The sequence below is a fragment of the Talaromyces marneffei genome, chromosome 2 (assembly GCF_009556855.1).
Source record: "Talaromyces marneffei chromosome 2, complete sequence".
NCBI classification, from domain to species: Eukaryota; Fungi; Ascomycota; class Eurotiomycetes; order Eurotiales; family Trichocomaceae; genus Talaromyces; species Talaromyces marneffei.
The window spans coordinates 1,540,857-1,561,830 of NC_072349.1; the positions used below are offsets into that span (position 1 = coordinate 1,540,857).

Below are 20,974 nucleotides of genomic sequence, written 5' to 3' on the forward strand. Positions count from 1 at the left end.
ATGCAAACTTGATGCTCGGATGCAACGGCGAGAGATGATCAAATCGGACATGCACTTCAAAATTGATGATCATCCGCAATCGCCGACCGACTGTGTAGCCTCGAGAGGTGACAAAACGCGTCCTTGAATTGGTCTTGCATGAAACGACATGAGTTTTAATAGAAGCTGAAAAATGGTGGCTACCATTGTTGTTGTCTTTGAGTAGAAAGAGAGAAAAGTTGAACTTCTCCGGGAATGACGCGGCATCCTGACTAAAAAAGGGCAGCCACGCAAGACATCTGCGCAAGCCGAAAGAAACCCCTAAATTTTTCTCATCCACTTCACTCCACTGTCCAATGCTTGTTCTGCGCCATATTGTTCTGTGATTCAATTTCTGAACTGTGACACCCACTTATCTCCTTCAGCCTGATTGACACCTCACATCTTGATAAGTCGATGGATCCTTAATCTCCACCATCAGTGTCATCCCCAAATCGAAAGGCTTACGGAGTACATCGGCCAGTCTAGACGTCAGCTCAGCCATGAAGTGGCTACTAGATTTTCAGGATGGGGAGCTTATAAGTGGGTTCTGACTGCTCAGGGTGGACGCAGTTGCTAAGAATAATATGGAGATCGACCGGCGTGAACACTGACAGATCCAAAGATGGACTCATAATATAGGGACTCAATACCTCAGCCATCTGATTGATTTTGTTTCTAAAACAAATCTTCAGTGTTTCAATCTAGTCAAAACAACTTCTCTTGTCTCTCGTTAAGCGATTTTGTTCAACCCGTCATTCCCTTTCGAATTGCTTTTTTTCTTTTATTCGAGCCACCTAGATCTTGCAGAGCCTTGTTTTTATCATACGCACACACGACAAGATGTCACTTTTCATGAGACTAGTTACAGCAGCTTTGGCTACTGCTGTTGCGATACCTTTGGCTGCTGCACAGACATACAGCAGCTGTAATCCTCTGAATGGTAAGTATTTCTTGTCGACATAGTAACCATTGAAAGTCGACATGTACTAACAAGATTAGGGACATGTCCTGCCGATCCTGGTCTGGCGAACTATACCTTCTATACAGACTTCACTGTCGGTGACTCGGCTTTTGAGTTCTGGAATACGACTGCTGGGACTGTCCATAGTACATCTCAAGGTGCTGCATTCACCATCAATAAAGAAGGAGACTCCCCAACTATACAGACAGCATTCTATTTCTTCTTTGGACACGTTGATGTCAAAATGAAAGTTGCCAACGGCACGGGTATTGTCAGCAGCGTAGTATTCTTGTCGGACGATCTCGACGAGATTGACTGGGTATGTTACCATTCGATCCATGTTGGATGAGGTAAAGCTTCAATCAACTTACTAACTACGAATATAGGAGGGAATTGGTACATATAACTATGAAATCGAAACCAACTACTTTGGCAAGGATAACACTACAAGCTACGACCGCGCGACGTATCCCAATGTCACTACTCCATGTGATACGTTCCACACATATAGTGTCGACTGGACTACGGAGCAGATCCAGTGGTTCATTGACGGGGACCTCAAACGCACACTTGCATACAACGATGCACTCAACGGAGCAAACTTCCCGCAGACGCCCATGGTGCTCAAACTCGGCATCTGGGCTGGCGGTGACCCCAGCGAAGGCGAAGGTACTATCGAATGGGCCGGTGGCGAGACGGATTTCAATGATGCTCCTTTCACGATGTATGTTGAGTCGGTCAACATTACCAACTACTATCCCGCCGAGTCCTACACCTACGGCGACACTACTGGCGCTTATACTAGTATTGCCTTGTCGAACTCAACCAGCAATAGCCAGTCCAGCGTGACAACATCGACGACAAAGAATGGAAGTAGTACAACCATACTCGTTTCAGACACTACTAGTTCAAACACCACGAGTTCAGACACCACCAGCTCAAACACCACCGGTTCAAACGCTACCAGTTCAAGCACTTCGAGTTCAAAAACTTCGTCGTCTTCCGCTTCAGCCAGCTCCTCAGCTGTTATTTCTACTGCCAGTGCTGAAGCTGCAGGGTTGGCGATAAGTCCTGTAACTATCATCTCGGCTGTTGTCTTGTCCTTGTTCGTGTAATGGGCCTATGCAGGTCAAGTGTTATAGCCATCAACTCAGCTAGAAAACGATGTCTCTGATAGTCCCATTCAATTTCTAGCCACTGCCTACACGAACGTCATTTTCATCTTTGCCGTCCACCTCCTAGGCCAAGGCATAGGGTAGCAATGCATGGAACCAAGTCTAGAATCTACATGGGAGGGCTTTGTACCTTTTCCAGTGTATTTTGAGGGTGGCAAAAATCATATGTGCCTTATTATCACCAAGCAAAATAATTGATATTAAAAATAGGTCTGATACACTCACTCTACCTAGCTCAAAAGACAAAGAATGGGGTAGAAATTTTTTCTTCCTAAGTATAACGCCCCTTGCCACTACACAGGCTAGTGTTTTCTCAAGTACCGTAGTCAGGAGCTACCTGGCTGTCATACGACGTAGCATATAGTGCTACTGTCGTATTTTGACAAGAAACAGCCGTAACTTATATAGGAATTATGCAGGATAATCTTGTTCATACCATACACAATCCGCAATGTGCTTCAAGTCATCCTTCTCAAACTTAACATCTCTCTCGATTGGTCCTTCTGCAGGGCGGAGGAACAGATTTTCGAATGGAATTGTCATGGGCACTTCGTTACTGATTTTCACATCGTCGCTATCTCTCTTTTGAGAAAGAACCGTCCGATAGGTAACTCGCGGAAACATGGGCCCATTCGGGCCTGGAACCAAATTCCAGTTTTCAATTGTTATCTCCTTAGTGACTTTGCGGATGTAGATTGTGATCACATCTTTCACATCTCCGGCCGATTCTGTAAGCCACCAGCGGGCGTCGTTTGCCAGTTTCGTCCTCGACTCGGAAAAGCCAACCTCGACAGTCAAACTTGGCCATTTGTGAGAGCGGCCTTTCGGAAGACGGAAAGGCCTGTAGGATTGATCGGGCTCTTTATGACGATTGTTCGCTTTCGTTACAGAGGCGGCAAGCGATTGCAGTTTCCTGTCCAGCTTCATATCACTCAATTTTGTAACGAGAATCGAAAAGAATGTAGAATGGGCCGTCTCGTGCATAGGTGATATCATTTTGATAACAATCGCTTCTTCGTTCAAGTAGTATGAGTCCGCGTTGAATTGATAATCGTTGGTGTCTGTGAAGTATAGATTGAAGATTTCATTCGATACGTTTAGAAATACAAAGTATTGGCTCGCGCAACCAGATTGATCGGTCATGTATTTCAGCGTCTCTGCATCTCGGATGGAAAGAAAGTAGTCGTTGTCTTTCCAATGGTAGAAGGTGGTGTTTTCAGTCACACCGAATGGAAGGTGCTCATTGCCGTCTGTCTCAGGCGACATTGTGTCTATGAATAATATTGATCGCAGGCAATCAAGAGTCAGATATTTCCCTTTTTGCTTCTAATCGGAGGAATTGCAGAAAAGAGTATCGCTAGCTGAGACAACTACCCAATACCTAGGTATATTCAGCCTCTTTTCTATGATCTAGAATACAAGAACTGAACCCGGAACTACAAAGGATTCGGAGCGAGCCCTAGCAATTCCTGAGCGCTCATTAATATTAGATCATAATCAATCATCGACTCTAATTGGTAACCTAATTGGCAACCATAGCAGCGATTGATCGGTTTGCTGTAGGCACCAGTAGGTAGTGGTTCCAAACGGTAAAGCCGTGTCAACCGCACATAGTTAGGTACGTTTCTAAACATAGACCGAGATTAAACAGAAATCTGTATCCAGCGGTTGTACATTCATTTTGTCGACTATAACTTGATTCTGATAATTAATTGTCTGTTGGGAAAATACGAAAACCAAACCGTAGAGAGTTTAGCTTGTAGAAGGATGCGTCACGTGGCGGACAACGTCAACTGATGTGTCGAGAGTTGTAACTTCACTGCCTCCCGACTCCGTAACGCTACAGTCTCCAATCCAGAAAGAACAAAATATGAGGTTGAGACTCGTTACACTCCTCCTGTCAGTCGTCCTGGCCTTCGCACGCCCTGACGACACCCTCTCCACCTGGCCAACGATCGCTGCCACCAACAGCAACAACAGTGAGTGCAGCAACCCTCGCCCCAACGACTGCTCATTCTACGCCCAATGTCTCCAAACCCGCTACAACTGTACCCCAAGTGAATATCCACTTGGTTACGGGCAAAAATTCTGTGAAAAATTCCAGGCCGATGCTTCTCTACTATCGGCTGAAGGTCAGACGTGGATGGAGGCGGTCATGCTATGTTTGCAACGGGACCTGGTACCATACGCTCTCGGCGGGCCGCAGGCATTTGCCAATTGTTCGGCGCTGAGTGATTTTGCGTTTAGTACGCATCCGACGTGTTATGTACAGAGTGGGTTGTGCACACTGCCCGTACACGATTGGGAGGCTATTGTTTTTCAAATCGTTGGTGTGGAAAGCTTGTTTGATAGCTGGAATGCTATCAAAGCCACTGTGGAAGCCGCGAGCGGCTGTGCTGAGTTTTATTTGTGGGCAATTGAGCATGCTATTTTCTGATCAATTATTTCCTAGCGAACTATTGATAGAGTTATGTTGAGACGGTTTATGTAGCTGCACCGCGCGGTGGACAGATATGGGCGAACAAATCCTGTACTAGTTGCCTAAGTAGGAATAAACTGCCCAAATAGGAAATGTTTTCGCTCTCCAACGATAGCCGCGATTAAAAGAGGAGAACTTTGAGAGGCCTACAATAAGAATGGCAGATACGAGCGATAGTCCAAATAAAATAAAATAAAATAAAATCCAGGAACCAGTTGATAGGCGATGTTCCTCATCCTCGCTCGAATATGGTAACCAAAAGAAAACTAGCAACAACCAATCTACGGGGATGCTCTCCCCCCCAAGCAGACACACCCAAGTAAATCAAGAACCTCTTCCCCATCTAGCATCTCCTCAGTGTTGGCGAGTAGACGACGCATAAATTAGCCTCAGACTATGTCGCTCTGGTATATACACTGATATATGAGACTGCCCCAGGCGCGATGGCCATCCTCACGGAGATACTGCTCGATTTGGCCTGCCTTGTTGAGTTATGCTCTCCTATTTAGGAGGCATGGAGACAATTTCTACACTTGACGGGATGGAGCAGGTGTGCGAATGTGTTTGTCTAGTTGGTTTAGGAGGTTGGGGGACTGTTTCGATACCAGTTTCTTGTCTAGCACTGAACTCGCACGATGCGTCGAAGAAAATGGATGAGATAGGGATTGCTTTCGGAGCATACTTCTAGGAGCAGGACTCATTTTATTTTAAGAAGGATGTATATCTAGAAAATGAATGCTAGGTTAAAAAAAAACTGACCAATCCTACTGAATTCCATCAAGCTTGTGACGCAGGAACAAAGAGGTGCTATGTTCTACAACAAAGAGCAGAATTGGTCAGGGAGACTTACAATAGCACCGAAGCTTTGTTACCATTACAAAATTTGAAGTCATGATTTTGACTATACTATACACATCCGGGAAACGCTAAGTGATATCTCTAAGAGGATTTTGAATTTCAACAGAATCAAGGAGAGTTAAACCACTACCTCGGTATCTGCATAGGTTTCACTTGCTGGGAAATGATTTGTTCAGAGAGTCGTATACATATGCCGCTGCTGCAGGTGGTACAGAAATTAGAGAAGGGCGTGCTAACAGGCCTAAACACGTCCAGCATGTATGTACCTTTGGAGGACATGGGCGATGAAAGGCCGGCGCTAGCAATCAGCCCTAATTCGGTCTGACTTCGGGGGTTTTCATTTTGCAGACCCATCTTGACAAAAAACACATTTCATCATTAATCAATGCAATCACAAGATACTGAGCCATACCAGACGTACCTTGGCTAATCATCTACCAAACAGGCAACACGGATGCCCAGCAAAGAATTCTAACATTCAGCTCAGCATGTAGAACGCATGACAGCATACATTAGTCCGCTGATCTATTACTCTGTCAAAATCCAGTCTAGTCCAATTCCCATCCAAATCAACATGATTTTCAGTTAGACAAAACCCATATCCATGCCTCCGGAGTACATGCTGATCACGCACGACTAATGATGAAACTCACGCTGATTTCACCCCAACAAGTATGAAATCATGACTGTCGTCTAATTGAAGGATCATGGATCAGCTAACTTACGTGGTACGCACCTACGTGTACATCTATAGTTAACTAACTATTATTCAATAGGGGGAAAAAGTTGAAGAAACTCAAATAAAAGTACATAATCTAAAACAGCTTCAAAGCTTAAGCTCGAGCCCCTTGATGCTCATGCTTTGGGGGCCCTTGTCACTTTTCCCCGCAATTTGTGTATCCTAGCTAGTACGTACTTACAAAACATTTCGTATGCGCAGCACCCTAAATAGGGCCATACATACATAGTACGTACATACGAAGTCCGTAACACGGCATGCTGGCTCGGTTATTGAGTTTGTCGTAGCGCTGTAAGTCTGTGATATTACCTAGGTACGTAGCAGTACCACTTATCAGCGAGATACTTGGATATGTATGCAGGCAACAGTGGGATGATTTGTTCCTTTTGGCCGCGCATTGCGCCGGAAATAACAACCGCTGATTATTGTTTTTCTTTTTTTGTCCTTGATTTATCTCCAGTACTCTGTGCCACATATGTGTATCCAGACTGATAATAACTTAGTAATAGTAACCTCGGGTAACTAATAGATCTATCTGCTAGAGAACCATATTATTCCGTCGGCTACTGAGTTCTTAACTAGTTAGCTAAGTTAGTTAGTTAACGTAGTTAGTGATTGGGATGGTTACATAAACGGGTTTCGTGGTTGATCATTGAATTACTCCGGACAGATAAGAGTTACGTGTAGCTCACGATATATGTCACTGATCTATTGCTGCTTCCAGTGCATACCACGTAGTATGGGGGGTTATATTGCTCGTAGCAACATGAAAGCAATACAATGCCTACAATAGCCCTTCTGCAACACGGCAACTATCCGCTCTTTGAAAAAGATTGATTATCAATCGAAAAGAAACATGCAATACATCCACGAAATTAATGTCTCTCTACTATAAGTTACTACCTATCTAGAATGTCATGGCAATCCAGATTCGGAAGTGCCCGGCTGCCCATCATTGGAAGGAAAATAAATCCATTACTCAGGTTTCATATATTTTGCATTAATCAGGGTCAGGTGTTCTGATTTAATACATCAAGATACTATACATATGCCCGTTTTTTGTGTAGGTTCGAAGTTAGCCATGACTCTGACGGACTAACACGATCAGTGCGGCTCGTGCCGTTGATAGTGTAGGTATCACCGTAGTGACCGTACTACTACATAGGTACCGGTCTCAACTGATATCTGAGCACTCCTGACTGACGTTTTGCTCCTTTTGGCTTTCAGCCTCAAGGTCGTACATGACTCTGAGAAAATATATTTCGTGCGTTAGGTATGTTTTGACGAATGCGGATCTCGTCGGAAACCTGCATAACAATAGTTAGCCTTGTCCGAGCTGGATTATCAAAGAGTGTTGCCTTGGACATTACCGGTAATATAAGAAATCCAACATGGTCATTCATCTGATTAGTGTTAGCATCATGATCAAAAACCGGAATCTCGACACGATGAAATTTTTTTAATCATCGTAATAATCTACGAGCAAAAAAAGAGTGAGGCGAGTTAGTCCGGAGCTTGGATCGTTTCTTCGCGGCCGGCCTTGTCGCATGCGGGAAGCCCTAAGTAGTAGTTTGGTTTAGATCAGGTCATATTCAGTTCAGGGCGAGGCTCATGCGCTCGGTGGAATACCGTACTCTGTACGTATATGAATCCAAGCTGACATTCAATGATTCATTGTAGACAAACGTGATTTGATTCCCATGCCATGCAGATGCAGGCACGCAGAAAGGGCTGGTGGTAGCACGGACAACACGTGTTACTCCAAGAAGAAGAGGTTGGAGTTCAGGCCTCTTCATCCTATCAGCCAGGCAGTCAGTCAGCTTCTTATCATGTGTATAATCGCTCAGTTAAGTGATATGGGATTCATACATACCAAGCAACTAAGTAGTTACCTAGTGATAAGTGAGTAGGTAGTCCATCTGCAAGGCAACTAATAGGGCTTCGTATCTGGCCATGCCAACATGCGGATAACTAATAGTCGGGACCAAACGAGACACGAGGCGCAACTTTCCAATCGCCTGGGTATTTAGCATGGAATAGCACGTGCATAAGTTAACCAACTCCGGAGTAGACTGATGATAAAAGAATGAGTCGCTTGCCAGCCAACCCCTAAGGGGCCAGGGCACGGCACCCTTAATCTCTCGTCGACTTGCCCATGCTGACGTCGAGATCCATCCGTGATGAATCCACCTGATGGCTTCTTCGTACTTTCTAGAAATAGTACAACGTTGTCCATAATATCCTTGACACAAGGCAAACATATTCAGTCTTGGCCTTTGGGGCCGTTCGAGAATCGTAATTTATGTCAAGATTTCCGTTCTCGTATTGTCATCATGCGAAATGCTGGAGGCTTAGTTAGCCGACTTGCTTCGTCTTCTCTTCCATTCAGTGTCAAATTTGCCAATTATCTTGGCATAATTACCATAGTTGACAATCTCAGATCATGCCTTGGTTGATGGAATGAGTCGATGATATCATGGAGCGAAGCGTACAAACTGCGTAGGTGGATTGAAACATGCGCCGTATCGAGCATAGCGCGACAGTCCGGAGTATTACCGGCGATTATTGTTATTCCTTCTTGCTGCTCCGTCTTGTTTATCTTCTTAAAATATGTGACACAATAATAGCCAACAGATCTGTTAGAACGTGCAATGATAGAGCAATCTCCGATGTCCGAATAGATTGTTGATATATTCAATCAGGTGACGGCTGTGGAATATGGTGAAATATATGTAATTGGACACAAATCCACCAATCAGGCGTCGTAGTCAGCAAATTAGAAGAATGATGGAATATGACTGGAAGCACTTAAAAAATTTAAATACAATAACCGTCATACACCACGCAATAGTTACTACGAGTACGTACATAATTATTACAAGGCGACATACCCTGACACAGCCCGACCAATCAGCTTGCAAACTCGGCTATTCAGAGTTTCGCTCCAAACTTTCCGTGCCGCAAACGGTCTCCGTCCAGGAACAGAACTTTTTCTTCTCCTTCGACACCGCCAAAGAGGCAAATTAACACTTACGGAACCTTCGTCGTATCATTCGTCGAAACCCTAAATCAGCTACTCTGTCTATCCGTCTGCCAAAAAGGGGGCCAACATTTGTCAGCTAGCCTCAGTGACAACCTACATACCCTTGGGCAAGACATGCATGCTCAATGCTGGGATGTGTCGGCTTGCTCCGATAAGGCACTTAGATTGACTAGCACCAGCCACCAAACAACTATATACGTAGTAGCCGTACGGGCCGCAGATCGGCTTGTGTAGCTGCTAACTAATTAAGTGTTTAGTCGTATTGCGTAACCATTCACTGTATTGAGTGTACGCAATATCATACCTAGTATGATACGGATACGATTAGAGTCGGAAGTTGGACGCAAACTTACATACTACGGACCGTGTACGTACTCGTACGTACTCTGTACCCAAAACGATAAGCCCGTATCGGGAGGGGTACCCTAATCGATAAGCTGGTGGGATGACCCCAAATGAGACATACCTACGTCGAAGGAGCCCTAGCTACACGGCCAAGATAACAATTAATTAAACAATCAATGTACATGTTCCCATGACTCTGGCATGGCGGAGACGCTTTTTGAAAAATATGCATGCTGTACGAAAGAGTGCAGATTGCATGGGAAGTTCATAGCCCGGAATAGACAAATGAAGAGGACAAATTCGCAACCGCCCGTTGAAACTAAGGGGAAATCAACAAATCAGATGTGCAGGATGCCTGAGTCCTGAGGGTGTAGCTGCTGTTACAGAGTAAGTCACTATCTAGTTAGTTGCTACATTAAGGTGCTTAGCTAGGTCAGGCCTGTCTTGCGAGTCACGCGGGCTCACCCCTCACTACTTTTCTGCCTATCCGTCTGTTGTGCCAACCACAAGCAATATATCCGTTTCTGCTTGATTATTGATCGCTGATATCGACTCCGTGTACCAGGATGCACTTCGGCATTTGTCGATGATAAAGTGATTGGCTCATGATTGATTGCGAAGGCTTGACCGCTTACGAGTCTGTTAGTTACACGCTCACGGGTTCGGCACCACACTGTTAATCATTGACCATTGACAACAAACATGCCTGTCAATACGTAATTCATCCCATGTTTATAACTAGTTCTTTGATTAATTGATGGTTCGTCAATCGAATCAATCAGTTTGATCAATTAATTAATATATATCAGTGGCACAGACTGTATGACGCAAACCCCAATACGCACGTATTCAGTGAGAAGCAATAGGCGGGGTTGCCAGAACAATCCCACCTTAGTATTTTCAATCATCATTAAACGACAGCCCCTCCGAAAGGCTACCTTACCATTCTGAATTGTCCTGTCCTGCCCTGCCCTTACTGCGAGCTGCAAGTTGCATTCCTTTTTTCTGCTAATTTAGAGTGTATTCACCTTCCCTGTTCAATCATGCAGCATGCGGCGGTTAGCAGATTGAAATGAGCATGGTTGAATGATTTGACGTGCAGACTAAACCCAATACCGGTACAACTGCATCCCTATCGGCAGGCTCCGGGTTTCATAACGTTGCTTTTTTTTTGTGTGTGTGCGTTTATCTGTTTCCCCCGTTTTGGTACGGAGTACGGAGTTCGTACTTCGTTCCATAAAAAAATACGAGAACGACGCGGTTACGTAGTTGGAAGTTAGTAACTAACTAAGGCCACGGAGAAGATCCCGAGGGAATTAGGTCAACAAGGCGAAGGGAATGTAAGTTAACTAGTTAACTAACTACGGCGTACCCAGTTAATGATTATCAAACATTCGAGGAAACGCAAAAAAGAAAAAATAAAGCTTTGGTTCGCTCACCGCTACGAATAGTTTTTGATTTGCGTGTATATCGATGATTCTGGTTGGGAAATCAATGGTTTGAAATGAGCGGTGTCTACCCGTACATGGACAACATTAGTTACTAGTTAGTTAGCCCTAAGCCTTGGCTAAGACATTGAGGTTTTAGTACTCCGTACCCATGACATCTTTCACGATCCGATTTTCCTAGGCAAAAGTGAAAATGAAACCCGCTTTGCTATAATATTACTGTATACGGTAATTATTCATTGAACTCTTTCCACCATGGATGTTTGACCGACTTTCGGCTCTTTTTTGGTGTCTTGGATATGGTCTGGTAGTTAGTTCCTTGACTTTTGTTCCATTCTTGCATTTCGTATATGTACGGAGTAGTATACTACAGAGTAGATAGATTGAGGGCCGAAACAGGCTGCCAGTCAACATATGAATCATGCCCCGCATGACAGGGCAAGAATAAGTTTTTTGTGGCGCCCTTGTACCGTCAGCAAGGGCCACGTCCTTTTACTAGTCAGAAGTAGAAAGAGATCATGGTTATTTTTCTTTTTTCTTTCTCGAATCTTGCCTGGTCGAGCATTCATATGGGGTACACGGCATACATGCGGAATTCAGCTGAACAGAGCCCTGCATTTCTCCACTTGCACATTTATTATTCCTTTCATGGCTCGAAAGATACATCATGTTGGCCAGGGCCAGGACGGGAAATCTCCTATGTCTTACCACTTGTTTCATCCTGCCAATAAGATAATCTTCCTGCCAACTTAATCTGTATCTGGCATCTACCTACCTACGTAGTAGTTAACTAGTTAGTTATTTTTTAGTGCCATGATTCATCGTCATCCCGACGGCGGAATTAAATGCCGAGTTTCAATCAAGGCTGGTTGAGCCCGGGCATCCTCCAATGTCCATAATTCATTGGGAGCTTCTGAAAGTAATTTTGTTTCAAACAGACCGCTGAATCTTAATTGATGCTATGCAGGTTCTTTGTGACTATGGGTGAATCGGGCCCGGGTCAAGTTGAGATGGTCGGTTGTGATCAAAATATATTCGGAGTGCTAGTCACCGAGCTGAATGGATTTCTTTGTTTTTTTTCCTTTCTTTTTGTGTGGACTCACGAAATACGAAGGCGAGAATCAATGATTGCGGCTGTTCTCCCAAGGTCCTTTGAACTGTATGTACGGAGTACGTTGCCCTAACACTCCGTCCGTTAGGCACTACCGGAGGGTCTGGTAATTTACGATACGATAAATCAGTATGATCCGATCCTCCAGATTCTCCACACGGCCTTCCTGAAAATCATTAAACATTTAAAGTCATAGCACAGGGATGGTACTCCATAGAGTTATATGATCATCATCCCTTGGTACCAGGGAGATAAAGGATAATCTTACGTGAAACGGTCGATTCATTGCTGGTGAAAGACTGAAAGTTTATGGTAACCCATCACTTCCGTACATACCAGGCACTCCATGGCCAAGGTAAAGTGACTACGTATGTATGGTATGGTATATGTATGGTGAGCGGTACTCTGTATTCTCAATCTCCAGAAGTTCAAGATCTACGTATATAATCTAAATTGACCAATGACCACGCCGTATCCGCCATGTTGGGTGACAGTCAGCGTCAGTCACAGATCTCTCATCTCTTTCCTCTGAAAGTAAATACTTTCCCTGACGACGTAATCCGCCAATTAATTTCATCCCGAAGCCAATGATTGCGCGTACCGTACCCGTCCGTCCGTCGCCATTCAAGAGCTGACCGCGTCGTACGTCCTTTCCACGCATGCATGCATTCTCCCTCGAGAGCAACGGTCACGATTTTGTTTGGGCATCGTTAATTGACTGATTGACTGCTCATTACTTGCTTAGCCTCAGGTTGTCAGTTGTCATGTGTGTGACCCTTTTCCTCTTAGCCTCTTCTCTCTTGCATTGTTCCACAATCCCGTCCACAACCCCTCGCCGCTTTCTTCTGATCCTTCTGAAATTACTTGTTTGAGGACTTCCACCTTTTCGGCCAAGGAGGGGAAATCATACAACAACCCACTTTTTACGACGAAAGCCCTAGGCCCCTAGCAACCAAACCAGTTATCACCACCAGTTATTTCCGCCTGTGAAACATTGGCATTTTCGACAGGCTGTCGTGTTCGCAATCTAGTATGTAGTAGTAGTAGTAGTATTTACTTCCAATAATAATGCGTAGCGACGGTCGTGGGTTATTCGTACTGCATTTCTACGTTGGGTCGTCATTTGCGAATCCTTCGGTTAGGCTGCTATAAAGGAAATGCCTTCCACTTCGTTCGATAGAAAAAAAATTTCACTCAAAGATTCTTCTCGCAAAAGTCAAATTGGCGTCAGTCTTCCGTCAAAACCAGGCAATCCACAGTTATCTCGCTCAGCAAGCTATCGATTCGACGACTGATTGCTTACCGTTATTCCGTCTCTCGGTCTGATACCAGAAATACCGCCGTTTCGTTCAATGTACAGAGTAAGTTACCAGACGGTATTACCGACCGCAGTGTCGGGACCCGGGTACTAGACTAAACCAGGGATGTGCAGGGATCATTGACGAAGCAAAAAGGAAGGATTGATTCGTGTTTTACTATTTACGCACCCCAATTTACAGCCCGTTGGTCGTTTTATTTTTATTTTTATTTCTGCACTATTTTTATTGGCAACCCGCACGCTTTGCTCACTATTGATTGATTCCTGTGCCCACTGGGGTCCGAGAAGTGCTAGAGCCAGAGTGGGCTCTGGGCTTAACAACGTTGTGATAATTAATGATCATATGAATGACGGAGGTAAGTTATATTTTACCTGACCCTGTCTATAACAGTCGAATACGTACTCCATACCACACTACTTGATGTCACCTCTACAAGATGTATCCAGAATGACACACTCCCTTTTTTATGGATCTGGTGTGACGAGCCTCAGGCCGTTATCCCACTGAGATTTTTTGTACAAAATCCAGAATGCAAAATTATTGCAAAGTGCAAGAAACAAAAAAACCTGGACGCCCCACCCAGCTGTTGCCCTTTTCGGTGATTTCACCTTCTCTTCCTGCCCTTTCTGCCCCCCATCCGCTCTTTCCCCCCTTCCTTCCTTCCTGCTGGCTCCATAAGGCCAAAGCAGAAGATCATCGCGTTTCGGTACTTTTCACACCTCCTCCTCCTTTTCGATATCCTCTCCTGTCTTCTCCCACTTCTCTCCCTCGTCCATCTCGACAATCTACGTACTCAACTCTGCACAGAATCAATCAATCGACCGCCAACCCGCCAATCACCAATTGCATACTACCCGAAATAACGTCACCGGAAGCAACTTTTTTTTCCCTAACCCCCAATTCCCGTCCGTCAAAGTGACTCAGCGCCTTTGTCCACTGCTGCATCTTTGTTTGAGACAGGACTACGCAGACGACATAATTCAACTTTTCCTCCGTCGACGACAACTCTGCAGAATTATCTGTACGTACTGCATCGCATCGCATCGCATCGCACATTGATATACATATATCTATTGTATTTCTTTGTTCGCCGCAATCGTCCATTCGTCCAACAATAAATTTATTTATCTGCAGGTTCCCGTCGTTGACTGCGCGCTGCGCATCGCTTCAAATACCGCCCATCCCTCGACTTTTATTTACACCTGAACCCCCGCGTTACGACTGGATCGAGCTGAACTTGCAGGACAAGGAAACGCCAACATTGAGCTAAAACAAGGGAAGAAACAAAAGTCGTTTTCACCAAAAAAATCAAGGGATATTACAAGAATACCACCTTCTTGGCGCATTCAATCCCTGCCTGCATCTGCCTGCCGAGTCTACCCACGCCCATCATCACAGCTACAGCGTACTGCTACCACCACCACGCTTTCGCCCGAAAAGATCGCTGCAGATTAGTTCAGGCTTACCGCTTTGGATTACTTGCATAGCTTTTGCTGCGTTGGCAAAAAGAAGAGTCATTCTCCATATCCCACTGCTAGTGACATAATCTATTCGCGGCCAACGGACAATTGTGGCCATCCCACGCTCGAACGCCTTGTCACATCTCACGAGCTCAATTCTAGCTTCTTGAACCCCCCCCTCCCCCTTCTTTTAGTCAGTCGTCGACGGCTAAAACTGTGACGGGCTGACGACAATCTTGACGACCTGCTGGCATTCTTCGCCCCGCTTTCCTGCTTTCCTGTGGTGACATGCCGAGCCGAGCCATATTCTTCTTTCATTAGATTACAGACGCTGCACATTGACTTACGTGCATAAAAGCCGCATTTGAAGTGTCCTTTGTCCCCTCTTGCCTCTAAGACAGCCTGGCAGTCGCAGTGGCATTCAATTGGGGCATTATTACCCTGCCGACATTAATTGCAGACAAGTATCGCGCTGGTCCGCTTCGATTGATCGACATACAAGGAATTGTCCCCCGGAATAATATTCGTGCATCAAAACATATATTCTCGGCTTGATATCCCAGACAAGAGGATTGTCCAATAGCCGGATTAGGCAATACACAACTGAAGAAAAAGAGCTTGGAATTTCTGGAGTTCGCTGTTACAGTCTTGGGTGGTATAAAAACGCAACACATCGCACGGTCGTACGTCATTGAAAGTGACACAAATTCAGTTTCAAATCTCGCCTTAATTCCCTTCTGATTATATTCATAAAAGGAAATAATACCTCGACGTCTTTCTGTCCCGTGTCGGCGCCCTCGGGAAGGGCTGACTCCACGTTACTGCAGCATTCCAAGATGCAGATAGCTAATCGCTGACCGCGTACATCTCTGGGATCTGATTCTCTTTGCGCTATCTGAATCTACCTATCTTTTGTTTCTATTACCGCACAGACCGGATAATTACAGGCAACTTCGTCTGCTTACTTGTCCCGTGGCTGGTCCAGGTGACTTGGAGTTTGACACTGGTGTCGCTCATATCTTCAGCTCCTCCTTTCCGCTATGAATTCCGCAATTTCCTCATCCTCCGCCTTGAATGGCGATAATAGCGTCTCGTCTAAATTGTCAACGTCTTCACTGGCCCGGGGCCCTAAATTGCAGAATGTTCTCACGTCAGCATCTTCTGGCATTGCTGCCAATATCAGTGCCGCTTTTTCCGCCTCATCAGTTCCTTCGAGCGCTATTACTTCTTCCACAACGACCTTCTTCACTCCTACTACCACTACCGCCACCACTTCAACTACCTCCAACTCCAGTCCTACTTTTGCTCCTCGAAGTAGTTTCTCAAATGCGTCAAGTCCCATTGGGACGCCTTACATGCTTGCTGCCGACAGCGGTCGTGGTCGATACCTCCCAAACACTTTGGCGTCGCCGGTTCCCCTCGAGCTGGACGAAACGCATGACAACATGATGGCTGTCAACAGTACCCCTTCCGTTCAGCCACAATCCATTGATCAAGTACCATCTACCGCAAAGGGGACTACGGGCCTTATGCGTAGAATCTCTCGCGGTGCCGCAAACAAATTAACAAGACGTCGTCAATCTTCTACACAGCGTGATAAACGAGAGAGGAGCTCCGGCCCTGTCATCATGCGAAGGCGAAGTGACAGCAAGGCCCACCCTCGCACCGGTCGGGAGAGCACTTTGGATTGGAGTTTCGATGACGAAGACACCGATGCCTACGAGCCCTTCACCAACGGCTGGACTGGTTCTGAGGCGAATAGCATCAGCAGTGAATTTCCCGGAACTCTCTTGCCTCGTGAAATCGGTGCTATCGCTCCAAAGGTCGATTCAGTGCTACAGCGTGGCACATTACTCACCAAGGTCACCAAGAAAAAGAAAAAACAAGTACGCTTCTTTTTGGACCTTGATGCTGCAAAAGTGCGATGGGATTTGTCTAATCCATCCAAAAAATTCTATATTGATGACATTTTACACATACACGTTGGCGCAGATGCTCGCAACTACCGTGAAGAGTACCAAGTTTCCGCTGAAGCCGAAAGTAGATGGATTACAATCATCCTCGACGATCCTGATCGCTCAAAGCAGCGACCTTTCAAAGCTATACACCTCATTACCCCTGACGATTATACTTTAGAACTGTGGAAGGCCACTCTTGAACATGTTGTTCGCTACAGGGTTGGTCTGATGACTAGTCTTCTAGGGCCCAGTCAGAATGAGACCTCTCTGCGGGCTCATTGGCAGCGTGAAATGTCGAGACTCTATCCACATGGACTGCAACCGGGTGAGACTGAATCTTTGGATCTACCTGCTCTTGAGTCTGTCTGCCAGAGTTTGCATATCAATTGCTCCAAGGATATGCTTCACACCCAATTTGCCAAGGCAGACGTTACGGGGAAGGGTAACCTGAACTATTGCGAGTTTAAGGAATTCATTGCTGGTCTGAAAGAGCGGAAAGATTTGAAGCATCTATACAAGCAGCTTGCAGTGAGCAATCCCGAAGAGGGTCTCAGCCTTGATGAGTTTCTTGAATTCCTACGCGACGTTCAACGAGAAGATATCGTTCATGACCGCGAGTACTGGTCATCGATTTTTGCACGGGTTGTACGTCGGACTCGTCCCAGGGCACAAAGTCTACCGGACTCTCCGGATGCCGATTTACCGCGGATGAATTTACATGCTTTGACATCATTCCTCCAGTCTGAGGCAAATGGCATCTATTCTTCTCATGCTCCCGAGTCTCGCTTTGATCGCCCTCTAAATGAATACATCATTTCCAGTTCACATAATACATACCTTCTCGGCCGTCAGGTGGCTGGGGCCTCGAGCACAGAAGCTTACATTACTGCTCTTCAACAAGGATGCCGTTGCGTCGAAATCGACTGTTGGGATGGCTCTGATGGTCGCCCTATCGTTTCACATGGACGCACTTTGACGACCAGTGTCTTGTTCGCTGATTGCATCACTGTCATCAACCGATACGCCTTTATCTCTTCTGATTTTCCTCTTATCTTGTCACTAGAAGTTCATTGCAACCCGGAACAACAATTTGCGATGGTAAAAATAATGAAGGAGACATTTGGCGAGCAATTGGTTCTCGAGCCGTTACTTACCAACTGCAGCATACTCCCCTCACCAGAAGAGCTGAAAAACAGAATCTTGGTCAAAGTGAAAACCTGCGACGAGCCTCTGGGTGCTTTCCTTCCTCCTTCAGATGGCGGCTCGGCTACGCCCAATTTTCATCATGGACGCAAGCGAAGCTCTAGCACTCCGTTCTTGCGCAGCACAGGTTACGAAACCCTCCATGGTGCTATCGACATTCCACTTTCAAGTCCTCCGACACTCGGCCCTCAATTGGACTCTAGCATGCCTATGCCTATGCTCACCCCAGGAGGCCGCTCAGCAACTACCACTAGCTTGAGCAGTGCCACGGAGGATAGCGATAGTGCATTGATCAATGCCAATAGAGAAAAGAAGCGGCGGCAACGGAGCAAAATTACCAAGCCATTGTCTGATCTTGGTGTTTATACCCGCGGTTATAAATGGCACAGTTTTGCGGCTCCCGAGAGCAAAAAATACAATCACGTGTACTCATTCGCCGAACGAGCTTACGAAAGCGTTTGCCGTGATGCGGAGAGCAAAGCACTGTTTGAGATTCATAACAGACGTTTTCTCACGCGAGTCTACCCGTCTGCCTTCCGTTTGAAGTCATCCAACTTCGACCCAATCTCATTCTGGCGAAGTGGCGTCCAAATGGCAGCGCTCAACTGGCAGACGTACGATCTTGGTATGCAGATTAATCAGGCAATGTTTGCCGCTGGTACCGATCGTACTGGTTATGTGCTCAAACCAGAAGCGTTCCGTCAGCCTTCATCCGCGCTAGATGCATTGAGTGAAGGGAAACTCGCTACTACAGAACGGGAAATTGTTAGATTATCTGTTGACATCATTTCAGCTCAGCAGCTCCCACGACCAAGAAGTATGGGGCCAGGCGACAACATCAACCCGTATATTGAAGTTGAGATGTTTTCGGCTGATGATCGCGGCCAGTGCGTTGCTCTTGGAGGTGGTGGGCAGGATGTATCGGCTCGTAACGGCATGTCCGGCTTAGGACTACCACACCGTCGTCGAACTAAGATCGAGCCAAGCAATGGGTTTAGTCCAATCTTCAATGAGAAGTTGTGGCTGGCCGTTGAGACCAAATATCCCGATCTTGTCTTTATTCGTTGGACGGTGTGGAGCTCGCCTGACGGACGTACTGGTGGAAGCAGTGGTGCTATCCAGCTTGCCAGCTTTACTGCAAAATTTAGCAGTCTTTCCCAAGGCTACCGTTATCTCCCATTATATGATGACAGTGGAGACCAATACTTGTTCTCTACGCTGTTTTGCAAGATCACCAAAGAGGAATTGGTGCCTGTTCAACGGTTAGACTTGGAGGAACTGAAAGCCGAGCGTAAAGGGCTATTACAACAGATCAGTCAGACCGTTAAAAGAACTCGGTCCAAGGAACGCGATCGAGCCACGAAATCTGGCGGTGACCGATTCGAGAGTGAGTCTATTCGAAGCAAGGAATATTCACCATTTCTTAAGCCTGTCGAGTCTACATCACCGATGATCCCACCACTGAACACACTTTCTTAAAATGAGAGACAATCATTTCCTTTCTTGCTTTTTTTTCTTTTGCTTTTCTTTTCTTGTTCATGTTCAATTTTTTTTTTTAAAAAAACCTTGTTCCTCATTGCAGACTGTTATGAATCTCTTGTTAGCGTCATTTTGTGAAAGTTGGGTCAACAGGAATGGCGTTCTTATTTACAGGAGGATTAAGTCATTTAAGGCTTCACTGCATAACGAATTTGTCCAGCATCATCATTGCCATTGTTTGTCGTATTTGTTTCTTATGCATGGATATCATTCTCGAATCGCTGGCGATGGTTTCTGTTCCGAGGTGGCGTTTTCTTTCGATGATGTATATTTCCATTTGTTCGAGATTCATCATCATATTGTCATGGAAAGGTGTCTTGTTATCATCATTATCAGCATCGTATCCTATCACATTCAGATATTCTTTGTTCGCTTTGCATCGGGACTGTGTCGTGTCATCCAAACTTTGCTACGCCCCATCATCATTTATCTCTTTGCTTTCGGTTTGTTCTGTTGTTTCAAGCGACAAGCATAGCTGGATTCGTTTGCTTTCTGTGCATCTACATATAGCATTCTTATTTCGCGATACCCCCCGATCGAAGCCTTTTCTTGCTGGCCCGCCCGCCTGTTGCTTCGAGTGAGCTCAATGTGGTTTATTCTTTGTATCTCTATTAAGTCAAATGGACTCATGATTTATTATATTTTCAACTTGTGCAAGCTAGTCACGTAGTTCTCCCGAGTCACTCAAAAAGTTCTTTGGCCTCCGTTCCAGACCCGATTCATACCCCATGCTTCCAGTGTTCGTATATTAGTCGGGACGAGCAATAACTAGTCTGTAGCGAGACTTTTAGGATTAAAGATGTTTCCTACTCCATTGACGTACAGTATGTAGTAAGGTAAGCTAGTAAATAGGTAGCATCATCCCCAGAGTTGCAACACGTAAGGACAGTCTCCTGGGATTCCATGGATAAAGGGCATCACAGCCCTATGTACAATTCCGACATACAATGCGAAAGGTAACTAAGTTGTATAGAAACATCATTGATACTAATTCTATGGAGATGCTAACGATCAGTTCTGACTCGACAGGTGCCATGGACGTAGTCAACATAAGCGGAATTTGCTATCCCAAAGTCTGTTTCTACTATGTAATCAAACGAGTGACAGTAATACTTCTCCAAAAAGTTCAACCTCCTTCATCCACTTTTCTGCAAGCTCGATCCACCGCTCTACAGTCAATACCACCTTTCTCCTCTTCTCTTCTACTGCACACACCAACAGACGATCACAACTAGCGCAGCGTTGTACTAGCCATAGGGAAAACTATACGCCGAGAAGATGACCACTGAAAAACATCGTCCAGTATGCAGATAAA

At 45.4% G+C, this 20,974-nt stretch overlaps 4 protein-coding genes across 4 annotated transcripts; 3 read left to right on the forward strand and 1 right to left on the reverse strand.

Annotated features, from left to right (window-relative positions):
• Positions 1 to 861: 861 nt before the first annotated feature.
• Positions 862 to 2,097, forward strand: EYB26_002916 (uncharacterized protein; the record flags this gene model as incomplete). Its single annotated transcript, XM_054262220.1, has 3 exons — positions 862 to 961; positions 1,021 to 1,301; positions 1,369 to 2,097. 3 exons carry the CDS (start codon positions 862 to 864, stop codon positions 2,095 to 2,097), a joined length of 1,110 nt encoding a protein of 369 aa, XP_054118195.1.
• Positions 2,098 to 2,568: 471 nt separating this feature from the next.
• On the reverse strand, positions 2,569 to 3,423 carry EYB26_002917 (uncharacterized protein; the record flags this gene model as incomplete). The annotated part of the gene is made up of 1 exon (XM_054262221.1): positions 2,569 to 3,423. The coding sequence occupies one exon, from the start codon at positions 3,421 to 3,423 to the stop codon at positions 2,569 to 2,571; it is 855 nt and encodes a 284-aa protein (XP_054118196.1).
• A 604-nt stretch (positions 3,424 to 4,027) lies between these two features.
• Positions 4,028 to 4,594, forward strand: EYB26_002918 (uncharacterized protein; the record flags this gene model as incomplete). The annotated part of the gene is made up of 1 exon (XM_054262222.1): positions 4,028 to 4,594. One exon carries the CDS (start codon positions 4,028 to 4,030, stop codon positions 4,592 to 4,594), a length of 567 nt encoding a protein of 188 aa, XP_054118197.1.
• Positions 4,595 to 15,999: 11,405 nt separating this feature from the next.
• On the forward strand, positions 16,000 to 19,599 carry EYB26_002919 (uncharacterized protein; the record flags this gene model as incomplete). The annotated part of the gene is made up of 2 exons (XM_054262223.1): positions 16,000 to 19,191; positions 19,251 to 19,268. 2 exons carry the CDS (start codon positions 16,000 to 16,002, stop codon positions 19,266 to 19,268), a joined length of 3,210 nt encoding a protein of 1,069 aa, XP_054118198.1.
• Between the last annotated feature and the right edge of the window lie 1,375 nt (positions 19,600 to 20,974).